Here is a 12713-nt window from a genome sequence, read left to right as displayed (position 1 = left end):
CGCTGCTAGTGCGATGAGAAAACTGGGGAAAAAAGGGGAAACGGTTGGTTGATGCTGAGGACACGCACCCCCGGCGCCAGCCTTGCCCGTCTCCTGCTGCTGCCTCCGGTGTCCCACGCTCGTGCCATCGCATTTTTGGTGTCACTTGCCTCGTTCTGTCCCGCTTCAGGTGGCGTGCGCCCGCGTCCGGCGGTGCGTGCGGGATGCACCCCGCTGGCGTGGGAAGGAGAAGAGTTTCGCTATGACCTTGCCGGCTACCAAAATGCGCCGTCTGTGTTTTGTTGCTATATTTATGCCCAGTCCACCTGACCGGCCGAGTGGCCAGCAAGAGGAGGGAAAGGCACTGACAGGAGAGGGTGCTAACGATTTAGGGAACGGGAGGGACCCAGGCAGAATACACAGCCAGTGCCCCCCCCGCCCGCTTGCCCCTGCAGCAAACATCAAAGCCAGGGTCGGATCGGCAAGCGGCTCTCGCAGAGGATGCTTTTCAGGAGGGAGAATAAGCAGATCCAGGCTGTGACAGCTAATCTGTATCTCTAAATCCAGCCCGGTAATTATTATTATAAGCTTTCCAAGAGACCATTAGATTTGAAAAGTAAATTTGAATTTATAAATGGAGTCCTTCTAGACAGGGTCAGGGCTTCATCCGAGGCATCGCTTAATAGCATTACAGCCTGATAAACAGTTGGAAGAAATCAGCAGAGGGGTGAAAGCTGCGTTGAAATGCTGCACGGCCGCCCTCAGCCCTGCCAGCCCCTGTGATTCCGGTGAGCTCAGCAGTTTCCAGCTGAGTCACAGCCCTGCAGCCTCAGTATCTGCCCTGGAGGCCACACGCAAACAGCGGGAAAGGAGCTTCCCAACCCAGACAAATAAGGGCATGGAGTCTCTTTTGGGTTATGGGAGCCTGTTCCCATTTACCCTTCCCCATCCTCTTACACGAAACCCCAGCTCCCAACACAGGGCTCAGGGCTCTGGACAAAGGAAGCGTGGATGGAGATTACAGGGAGGGGGTTTGGGATGGAGCTGAGGAGCGTCGCTTCAATATGGGGCTGTTCCAGGCAGACATGAAACACAGGGATTTGAAGATGTTTCCTGCTTCAATTCTTAATCCCTTTCCAAATCTTCCCATGTGCTTGCTTGTGCTCTGTGTTTTCATCCCCCTCCCTCCGCCCCCTTCCCCTGCTTTGCAGTTTATGCAGACTTTGGGCTTTTTTTTTTCCATTTCATACAACTCGCAGCTGATGACCTGGAGCTCTGCAGTTCCAGGTGTGACCTTAAGCAAGTCCCTCAGTCTCGCTGGGGCAGATCTCCCTTGGGTTCAAGTTGCCTTACACGGTGTTTGTGTTCTCCTCCGGGAAATAATGATGGGCTCACCTTTCCTCCTGCCTTTTGTGGAGGGAGAGAAGGACCTGCCTCTTTCCGAAGTGCTTCGGGCAATGACTGTGCTCAGACAGCCCCAAACACAGCCCTACAACCACCTCCAGACCCCTCTCCCCAGCTCACTTACACACATGCTGCACACACCACTTCATTCTCAATTTTTTTTTTTTTATTTATTTAGAAATAATAAAATAAGACATAATATATAAAAATCTGTACAGTCCACAATTTGTGCAGTACATTAGGAAGACTTTGATACAAAAAGGCTGCAAACAGGAAAATAGTAATGGACAACTGTCAGATGCCTGGATTGTTCACCTTACAACAGCTGCAGGCCAAAAGTCATTACAAAAATCAGTTTCTGGTTGGCTGTGGGATGGCAACTACGCAGCACCCTTCTACGTTACAATGATCGTGAGCAGCCATAATTTAAAGACATTACAGTACTTCTCAGTTTTACCTTGTAATCCATTAGGAAAAAAGAAGACCTAAGAGAACAAATAAAACATCTGGACCCTTTGTCTTTTCCGAGAAGAGCGAGTGCTAAACTAACACCACAGAAGTTTATCCTGGCTGGGAGAGAGTATCATTAAACAGGGCTAATAAGTAATGATTTCTACCCTTGCTACTTAACCAAGGACAACTCGCACGGAAGAGACAGAGGGAAGAAGCCATCCATCCCCACCTGCCTCGGAAATGCTTTTTTTGTCACTGTACGCAGTATTGTTTCAGACAATGTGTCTCATTCAAGTATTTTTCAGGGAAGGGAAGAAATAACATATTCCCCCCCAGACCCTAAGCGAAATACAGTATAAACCTTCTGTGCGAGCCAGTTGAGCCAACTTTATCCTTGATAAAGAGGCGGAACCAACGCCTGGTGGAGTCTGCAGGTAGAGCTCAGTCAGTTTAAGGGGCCCCTAATTAAGCATCAGCTTGGCCCAGGATCATCAGGAACTGAAGAAACGCTGTCAGTCACTGTGTCGTCCTTAAAAATAACATTTTTTTTTAAAATGACTAACCCAATTTGCTGCTGTAGAAGTGTGCTACAATAGTCTGTCCTGCACCCGGGCTTACCAGGGCGAGGTGAGAAATACAGAAATGATGGACAAGGGGGAAGGGTACCATGGATTGTACATTGCAGGTCTCTTTCTAGCAGCTTCCCGGAGCCAGAGGCCGAGTGCAATTCTGCAATGTAAGAGTCAATCGGCAAAGACAAAGGGTTATTAAAAAAAAAAAGAAAAGAAAAGAAAAAAAGAATGCGGCAGAGAGTGTAATGGATTACCTCAATGCACACCCTTGACGAGACTAGCACTCGGAAAGCTGGTAACTTTTAAAAAAATGCCAGTAACTAGAACATGTTTTCAAATTAAAAGTCCATGCTTAAAAATAAATAAAGAGAAGTTCATAGCATTAGGAATCCTATAAGGCTTGCAAGTAGTTGCTAAAAATCATGCTAACCGGTAGCATCTAGGTACTAGCTAGCCGAGACTGCCGAGCAGAATTTATACTTTTTGTGGCCTTTCCTTTTCTTCTTCTCCTTGTACTTCTTTACAGACTTCTATTTACATTTGGCTTTAAATATGAAAATACTTGATAAACTTTATAAAATGTACATTTTAAAAATATTTCTGAAAAACTGACTTGAAAAACAAAACAAAACAAAAAAAACCCCAAAACCTCTGCACCAGAAATGTTAAGGGGGGGGAGGGGATTTTTTTTTTTTTTTCTCTGATTTTCTTTTGCTTTAAAGAAACAGACTGAATCCTGCATTTCCCTGTCCCCTGTCTCTCAACCCTCCCTCAAAGACCTCAAGTATCATTTAGTGGGAGCACTGTGCACCTGGGGGATGCTGACCCAGAGAAAAGGTCCCCTTTCTCCCCATCAGCTTCCCTTCTCCACCCCTTCCCCGTCGTGTTTCCACGCACCCTCCGTTCCACCGAATACTCTTTGGTTTAGTTATTTGCCTTGTACAAGAATATCACAATAGCAGCACTAGCAGCACTCAGTTGTCTCCACTACTGTTGACCCAGAAACTGCAATCAAATCGCCTTTCTATGTTCAGCCTTCCCTTTTCTTTTACGTCCCCCCACCCCAGTAACAGCCTCAGTACTTGCGCGCAATCATCTGCCCTCTCTAGGAGCCAAATCTACGTTTACAATGTCGAATTTCCACAGTTTGGAACCCACCCGCTGCAGATACCATCTTAGCAGAAACCAGTTCATTGCAGGCATTTCTCTCAGGCAGGGCTGGAAGGGGCCAGAGGCCTTCACAGATATCCGTTTGCAGAAGACATTAGACCTAGAACAAGCTGTTTTTTAATGGCATACAGTGATCCAATACTGCAAGAGTTGACTAGGATTATCCTCCCCCCCCCACCACCCCTTTCCACCTGCAGGTTCGCCATCTCCTTGATCTCAGAGGCACAGAGAATTTAACGCCTTTCGGGGTGAAGGAGCCAAAATACCGCCCGAGCCAGAGCTCCGCAGAAGGTCACAAAACCCGCTCGGAGCTCGGTGACATCTCTCATCCCCTGACCGCTCAGGTGGTGTGTGCTGGGGAGAGGAGGCAGGAGATGGACCTCGCTTCGCAGCCTCCTCCTGCCCAAATGAGCTGGAAAATACACTTTTTCTAGCACCCTCACCCTGCTGGAGAGAAGCATTTTTCACAAAATGCCACAATGCCCAAGTGCTGTGTTGGAAAAGTTCTTTTTTCCTTCCCTCTCCCTTCCTCCACAAAAAAAAAAAAACAAAAAACAAAAAACAAACCTCTTCCCGGGGGATTTATCTATCGCTCGGCCCATCTGTGCCTGAACTCCAGCAGCAATAGCCTCGACCATCACCCAGTGGCTTCACCAGTCTCTGGTGTGGTTTAACTGGTAACACAAGGGCAGCCAAGCGGGCAGAGGGTGGCTCAGTTTCCAGGAGAATGGGAATGTCCCCTCTAACACTGGAACCTTCTGCTGAGCCCGGCTCAGACAGACGTTGGCTTCTTTGCCTTCCCCCAGCTGCGTTTCTCCTTATAATAAAGGAAGGGAATTTATTTCCCCACAGAAGAGCAGGGGGGAAAGGGGAGGAGTCCTCCTAGCTCACCTTAGATCCGAGTCTTAAGCTTTTAGAATAAGGTGCAAAATAAAGGTCTTGAAAAGAAAAGAAAAAAAAAGTCAAAACCAAAAAAAGTGTCTGAGGTTTGAAATTTTTTTGTTTAAAGCAGCCTGTTCCTTTTTTTTTTTTTTCCTTTTTTTTTTTTTTTTTTTTTAAATAAACTCCACTGTGCAAAACTGTGCATTTTCTTTGGTATCCATTTAGGTAGTTTTAACTTAGTACTTTTTCTATGTATATATTTTAATTTTTTTTAATCTCATTTTTCCTTTAGACAGAGAATTAAATTCTCCCCCCAAAAATCATAATTTTGCTGGAGGCTACGGATTGGCCTGATATTACATAATGCCCCTTACGTAATTGGAAAGAGAGAAATTGATTCTTGCTATCGAACTACTGGCCTCAAAAGGAGTTTAGACTTTCTGGCAATATCGGCCTCTCTGAAGTGATCTCGAGCTTTTTCAACCCAAAAAGTTCAACACTGACTTTTTTCTTTTTTTTTTTTTTTTTTTTTTAAATTACACAAGAGAAAATAAAAACTACACTGCAACAAAAATAACCATTTGTGTTCATGTAGTTAGCAGCAGCTTTTTAAAAAATAATTATAATAATAATAATAAGGCAGAATCTTGCCTTTGTTATGCCATTAAAAACATTCTTGTTCCCTAGAGAGAAGCATTCTGGAAAAAGTTGAAAAAAAAATAATAATAACCCAACCAAAGCTTGCCTGCAAGTTCAAGTTTTGTAAAAAAATATATACATAATTTATTCTACAACATATGTGCCTTCTGTTCATACTTAGACATGTTTAGTGCTTTGTGTTTAGAGTTCATTTTCTGTCGTCCCTCCTCTGAGGACAGCCCTAAAACCAGCCCGGGTTTCTCAGGTCTGCTCGCCTTCACCCCGCTCTTCAACAGTACCGTTGTCTGAAAACTGTTCTGGGCCAACTTCTCAGGTCAACGTGCCTTTGACCGATAGATGTGTTTGGTTTGGTTTTTTTTTTTTCCTTTCAACCAAAAGAGAGAGGAAGAGTTTGTCAGTCATATTTCCGACTCCCGCCGTAGCGGCCGTGGCTCTAGAGGCACCCCTGCTTGGTTGTGGTGGTCCATGTCCGGGTGGGTGTCTGTGCTCATGCTCTCAGGCACCCCAGTGTCAATCTCGTCCTCCTCTTTGCTGGTGAGGGCCACTTCGTTCTCGTAGCAAAAGGAGTTTGCGTTAGAGAGGATGTATTTCTTTTCTGCTAAGTCTCTGGCACTGCAGATGGGTGTGTTGGGCACTTCGTATGTTTTGTGGAACCTCGAGTAGTCCACTTTGTAGTAGTTTTTCTCTTCGAAGAGAACGGGCTCGTAGCGGTGGCCCCAGAGGATTTCGTTTGCCAGATATGAGCTACGGCACTGGGTAGTCATGGCGGTAGCTTCCACCATGCCCTCTAATATTACTACAATTTCAAAGTCAGCATTGTCCATGTCTTGTTTGCTCAAGTCATACAAAGGACTGTCTTCATCTATTTCATGTACTATCGTGATTGGGGAGACCAGGAATATGCGGTCTATCCCACTGTCAAACCCTACGTTGATGTCTATTTGATCCAAGGGGATGTACTCCCCTTCCGACGTGATCCGGGATTTGAGGAGCTGCGCTCGGACGTGTGCCTCCACCAAGTGGCTTTTCCTCAGGTTCCCAACACGCCACATCAGGCAGAGTTTCCCGTCTCTCATGGCCACCACGGCATTGTGGCTGAAGACTAGAGTTTCATTTCTCTTTTTTGGCTTAGCCATCTTTGCCATGACAGCACCAATGATGAAGGCATCAATGATGCAGCCTACGATAGACTGGAAAACCACCATGAAAACTGCGATGGGGCACTCGTCTGTGACACACCTGAAGCCATAGCCGATCGTGGTCTGGGTCTCAATGGAGAACAGAAAGGCTGCGGTGAAGCTGCTCACTTGAGAGACGCAAGGTTTGCCGTTTTCTTGATTCTCCAGATCCCCGTGCAACAGTGCAATCAACCAAAACACACAGCCAAAAAAAAGCCAGGAGAGGATGAAAGTCAGGCAGAAGATAACTAGCATCCACCTCCAGCGGATGTCCACGCAAGTGGTGAAGATGTCTGCTAGGTATCGCTGTCCCTTCTCGCCCACGTTAATAAACTGGACGTTGCAGTGGCCATCTTTTTTGACAAAGCGGCTCCTGCACTGCTGTCTGGTGTGTACCTTACTCTTTCCATTCCCAAAGCCGTTGGCAACGGCCATGGTTGCCAGCTTCATGCCGTCCTCTTCTGAAGACACGATGCTGTAGCGGTTGGTTCGCACGCTGCCCATCACTACTGCTGTGGACTCAGGTGCTTCTGCTTTAGAAAACAGTCTAAGTTTCTGCAAAACCCTTTGGAGAAACAGTTTTGAAAGTTCTAGAGGAACACACACACACAGAAAAACTGGGGAGAGGCCGGAGTCCCCAAGAGCCCTTGGATCAACCAAGGACAGTCTTCTGGCATGCAGAGTTAGCTTAACAAGTAACCGTCATAGAGAGGGCATGGTCTGCAAGAGAAAGAGAAACGTCATATTAGATCTGGGAGGAAAAGGATAAGGAATCACACCTGAAAGCATCAGGTAAAATCACTCCTGTGGACCTGCAGGAAGTTTCCTTATCCTTAACGACGGCGTTTCCTGGGCCGCCCAAGGTGCGCGGTTGTGTGTGGGCAGAAGTGACGTCATTGCTACACAGAAGGCATCGCTCTTCCTGAGGGAAGGCGCTGATCATGTCACACAAGTCTGGAAGCCGTACTCGCCTCAAAGCTGGACATGCACAGAATCTATCTACTATTTACAAGCGTGCTTTCTGTTTATTTTGAAACAAACGATTAGCCTTAACATCCATCTGTTCAAATGTAAGTACTGCAGCAGGTTTTAGTGACATACAACGCCTGGGCTGTTTCACCTACGACAAACAAGGGAGTGTGCAAGAGGGAAGGTGACGTGCACTGAGAAAAGCAATAAACTTGGAAAATGCAAATGTCAGTGGCTTCCATGAAATTATATCACGTGTAATTTTTGTTTTAAAAAAGAATCTAAGAAAAGGAGCTGTGTATTCTCTGCAAACCGCAAGAACAAGGGCTGCATTATTTCCTCTTTAGCTCCATAAACTCATTGGGATCGGCACGGTTTTTACACTCACGTCAGGCTCAAGTTGTGGGAAGCAAAGCAAACCTTGCCACCACCCTCCTCTGCTCCTGCTCACGCGACCAGCAAAAGGCCACGATGGAGTAGAACCAGCTGAGTGTCTTCCCAACACCTTTGGTAACGAGTACCAGCACCTTCCCCTCGGGAGCCCGGGGCAGCCAGTTCCACCTCCGACGGGTAACGGTTCTGAGCATCCCATGGGTCCTAAATGTCAGCAATTAAGACTCAGCAGAGAGGCTACAAAACCTTCTTCCTGAGGGTAGAAGCCACCAAACTTGTTCCAGGGAGGTCTGGCTTAGACCCAGGCTTAGCTTTTAACAAGTGCGTCATCCATTAAGTCATGTACTGTATATCAGGAAATGTAATTGAAATACTGCAGAGGAGAAGAGATGCATCAATGCAACGGCTCCGTCCACACACGCGCCCCACGGAGGAAATAAAACTAAAACCCAGTGGTGAGGGATGTCTGCTGCCCCTTTGTCACAGGAGAGGAGGCTTCAGTGCTGTTTGCAGCGTGAGAGATTAAACCACGATGCTCTTTGTAAATCAGTATGATCAAAACCCGTTTGAGTTTGTCCAAAACCCAACAAAACTGCAGCCTCCAGGGAGCACGACCTCTGCCCACGAAGCAGCTTCACTACTCTGTGGCTCTCCCTCTGGTTCCCATCCGACAATAGCCACGGATAAGAGTCCAGCTCCTTTCCCCAGAGCAGCCCCTAAAGCCCTGCAGAGGTGTTGCCAAAACTTGAGGGATTTCAAAGAGTTTCTCAGCCCTCCCACATCCCTCAGCCACGTTACAAGGGCTTTAGGTCAGCAAACACTTGTTAGGAAAAGAGCAGGTGACAGACAGAGAACAACGTCGCGCTCGCAGTGGCATCTGGGCTGGGTTTCCTTCTAGAATCTCCTCAGGGTTCACTTTTACCTTCTCTTTTTTTCCCCTCCCTTCTGTCTGTTGTGCAAGAACGGGTCCCAACGCCTACTTGCCAAGATTAGTCATCTGTGACTTCAGCGGCGAACAAGACATTTTGGCAGCTTTTGGTGGGTTCGGTAACGCCGGGGTTTGAGTTCGGCTCTCAGCAACGCGGGCTCACGGGACGGTACCCTCTGCCTTACCTGACTCTCCTGCCTACACTCTGTGAGGATTCACTTCCCCCCACACACACCTTTTTGATCATCCCCTCAGGATATCATTCTCTAAAATACAAAGGAATTGTTTTAATGTTCACTTAATTTTTTTATTTTTTTTTTGCGGAAAAATACTTTTATTAGAAACCTGAACAAAGGGGGGGAAGTGAAATTACTGTTAATACATTCCACACAAGAAACTTCTTGAAAAACCATTGCACTGGTCTGCAAATCGATCACTTTTATAAACCACATCCTATAATCACAGTCATCTTCAACTTCCACCCTCAAAGTCTGTTTTGTTCCAAGCTGATGGAAATACACAGCCTGGGAAACCCTTTATTTTCTTTTTTTTTTTTCTTCCCCCTGCATTGTCTCTTGGATTTTAGAGGAAAACTTGTGGTGGAGGGAAAGATAAGCTGTAAAGTCTCGAGTGTCTGAATATGCAGCTCCCCCTACAAAAGTCGTGACCCAAGGACATTTGTTTGAATTCCACAAATCACTGAAATCGTAACGCCGGCCCCCTGCGGTGAGCTGGCTGTGGTTGGAAGTTTGGGACCCGAATCAGATATGGAATATTGTTGTATTCCAGACTCTGAATGGCTGAGCACCTTCTACCCGCTGCACCTTGCCCAGCGTCTCCCCTCCCAGCCCCACGCTGTCGGTGCTCTCCCCGGGGGGGGAGGACCTGCACCAACTTGGCTCTCAGGAGCCAGACTCGGGGTGTGCTTGGGGACACCCTGGGCTACCTTTAGAGGCTGCGTGAAGCTTCTGCGACAAAGCTCTGGCCCGCTCCACCGCGGCACAGTTGTCTTCTTTCTTTTACAGCACAACTTGCCTCTTTCCCTTGGAGAGGGGGGGATGCCGGGACGGGAGCGTGACCAGCGCCGTGCGTGGGGACCGGCCGGTGCCACGCAGCAGCTCTGACCTTCTTCCCACTCGTGGCAGCGCAGGCCCTGTCAGATGCCCAGTAGATCCACTGGCTGACTGGTCACACACCCCATCGGCGATCACCCTGACTTTCACCACTAGTTTCAGTAAAGGTTCCAAAAAAAACCTCCCGGAAACAATCAAACTATCATGAAAACCTAATGGTACTTCTGATTTTGCTAATCCACCTGCTGCTCAGAGGCAAAACAAGTTTGCTGCCTCCACCCCACCCCGTTACCAGTTGGTGGTGGCACCGAAGATGCCAAGCTAGTGTGGGACCAGCCCTGCAATCCTCACCAGACAAAGAAGCCAACCCAGAACCCACAAACCAACCCAAGTCTTTGCAGAATTGGGCCCAACGCACTGCAGCCAGAGACACACACACACGCAGCTGTGAATTCAATCATCACGAGGTGTGTTATTATTATTAATTCAGGCTACCTTTCCTCCTGGAAGAGAATCCAAGACTAGAGCAATGCAGGTTGTAATTACCAGCGCTGGCACCGACGCAGCGTTACTGGGATGGGATGGGAGAGCCCCGGGCTTGCTCTGCTGCGGGGGGATGCTTGGGGGAGCAGAGGGAAAACGGGGCTGTGCTGCAGCTGCAGCATTTCTGAACCCCCGTTTGTGGAAACGCCGCGATGAGGAGCTCCAACCCTCCCTTCCCCCTTAGCGAGCATCCCCCTCCAGATCTCCCCCCGGGAAAGACCTTCACGTCTCACGCCTCAGCTCCCCGGCGACCGGTTCGCAGGGAATTTGTGCGGAAGGTTTAACACGGAGCAATAACTCCGAAGCGCAAGAAGAGCGTGGGGGGGGGGGGTAGCGAGAGGAGGACTAATGAGCTCTCGGAGCGGTTATTCCCAGGCGGAGGCCAGGCAGCCCCGCGCAGCGAGCGGGGCACACGTTGCTACGAGAGCGGCGGCACCAGCGCTGCCCCGGCCGAAGGGAACAAAGGAGCCGCTCGCCCAGAGAAGCCCCTTCCCGCAGCCCCCGCTCCCCCTCCGCGGGGCACGGCCACCCCCGTAACCTTCCTCCGGACACCCCCCCCGTAACTCAAAAGTCATTCCCCGGGGCTTCCCCACTGCTGCGGGCAGGACCCAAGTGACACAAAGCGGTGAGCTGCCCGCAGGAGAAGGATCTGTCCTTTGCCACCAGGCAGTGGGGAAAGCGGGGGCGGGAAGAGGAGGGAAGAAATTAAAAACACCCCAAAAACCCGATGATGTAGGGAAAAGGGTGTGAAGAAATAGGAGAAAGGAAAGGACAAGTGGCGTTTGCATCTGCTGTCCTGCAAGGGAGACGGGTGCAGGATATTTCTAGCCGATGACAAAACATCTCCAAGTGCAACAGCCATCACCAGGGGGTGTACTTGGTGCACCGGCTGGGAGGATGGAAACGCAAACAAGTGGAAAGGTGAGGCTGAACCGGGGGAACAAGTGCCGGCTGCGGGAGGCGGCAGCGGGCGGGGGCAGGAGGGAGATGCGCCTCCCGGCTCAGCCCCGGCCCCGCCACCTGCGGGTCCCCGGCCCCGGGACAAAGCACCCCCTGAACCCCCGCAAATAAATCTGCCGGTCCTTATCAGTATTTTTTCCTTTAACTGTCATGAGCTAAGTTGAAACAATACAGCCTCTTCACGGGCTGCCCAGCTGCGGTGTTTGTTTGGGTTATTTTCTTCCTAGTTTTTTGGCAGGGTGATTAAAAATATAGATAACACACACACCCCCCACACACACACACCCCCGTTTCCATAACGGCAATGAATGAAGCTACAGGTTCTTTTCACGCCCCTCTCAAACATTTCCGACGCTCCTTTGGGCAGCACACATCCCATCTCTAGGGCTTGGTACTTTTGACCTCTCTTGTACAGGAAACAACAGGCGAGAAGAAGGGAGAGGGATGGAGCGGCGCTGCTCCTGCCACACGGAGTTGTCATGCGAACTTCCAGCCCTTCCCCGGGATAAAATATCTCGGGGGGTGGCGGGAGGAGGGGGGGGGGGGGGGGGGGGGGGAGCAGCTGGTGCATGGAAAGTTATGAACATAAACAGATGCTGCAAGCAGATGCTCGAGTGTTCCCGGCATACCTATCTAATTATTTTAGGCACTGAGAATAGCTCGTGGACGGTGCATGAGAAATGCGGGAGTTCCCCCTCCGAACGGCCGTGCCCAAGCCCGCACGGCACCCGGCGACGCGGAAAGCCTTTATGTCGGGACTATCGCGGGGGGAACACGGCGAGCCGGCCCCCGGCGCATCGCCCCGACCCCCGGGGGCCACCGGGGCGGTGGGACCGGGGCGGGCGTCTCGAGTAAGACGTAGAAAGAAGGCGCTCCTTACCTTAAAGGTCGGCCTTAAAAGGAGGTGCTTATAGAGTTAAAGGGCTGTAAGATCCAGCAGCTGGGGGGGGAGGCGGGAGGCCAATCCCGGGGTGCCCGCCGGCCGCCGCCGCACCGCTTGCAACTGAGCCACTCAATGAGCCGCGGCCCCTTTTTTTTGCGGGCTGCCATGGGATGGTTAATAGCGGCCCCGCCGGCCCCGCCCCCCCGCCGCCCCGCACCAATGGCGGGCGGGAGGCCGGGCCGCGCCGCCGGCGGAGGGCGGGGGGGCGGCGGCGGCGGGTGCCCGGTGCGGGGGGTCCCGGGGGAAGCCGCGATGCCCCGGGGGTGGCCGCGGTGCCGCGGAGCGGGGAGGCGGCGCTAGGCCCCCCCCCCCACACACACACACACATACACCCCCCCGCCCCGACCCCCGGTGGCATCACGGTCCCCGCCCGCTGCCACCGCGGGGACACGGCACCTGCCAGGGGGTGTGGGGGGGGGGTGGGTGTCACCCCCCCGCCCCGTGTGTGTGTGTGTGTGTGAGTGGGTGGGTGTGTGTGTGTCACCCCCCGTGTGTGTGTGTGTGTGTGCGCGTGTGTGTGTCACCCCCCCGCCCCACGGCGAGAGGGGCTTTTGCAAGACTTTGCTGGGAAGTTGGGGCGGTCCCCTGAGGGGTCCCTGCTCCGGG

General features: G+C 50.6%; 1 protein-coding gene across 1 annotated transcript; it reads right to left on the bottom strand.

Annotated features, from left to right (window-relative positions):
* Positions 1 to 1565: 1565 nt before the first annotated feature.
* On the bottom strand, positions 1566 to 12169 carry KCNJ2 (potassium inwardly rectifying channel subfamily J member 2). Its single transcript, XM_074160375.1, has 2 exons — positions 12045 to 12169; positions 1566 to 7018 (listed from the first exon to the last, which is right to left on the bottom strand). Exon 2 carries the CDS (start codon positions 6800 to 6802, stop codon positions 5519 to 5521), a length of 1284 nt encoding a protein of 427 aa, XP_074016476.1. The 5' UTR covers positions 6803 to 7018; positions 12045 to 12169; the 3' UTR covers positions 1566 to 5518.
* Positions 12170 to 12713: the final 544 nt, after the last annotated feature.

Source organism: Numenius arquata, chromosome 17 (genome assembly GCF_964106895.1).
Source record: "Numenius arquata chromosome 17, bNumArq3.hap1.1, whole genome shotgun sequence".
In the NCBI taxonomy this organism is placed as follows: Eukaryota; Metazoa; Chordata; class Aves; order Charadriiformes; family Scolopacidae; genus Numenius; species Numenius arquata.
Note: the sequence above shows the minus strand (reverse complement) of the source record. Positions and strands in the feature narration are given on the sequence as shown.

Coding starts and splice junctions, on each gene's coding strand:
- KCNJ2 (XM_074160375.1), bottom strand. CDS start 6,802: ATGGGCAGCGTGCGAACCAACCGCTACAGCATCGTGTCTTCAGAAGAG.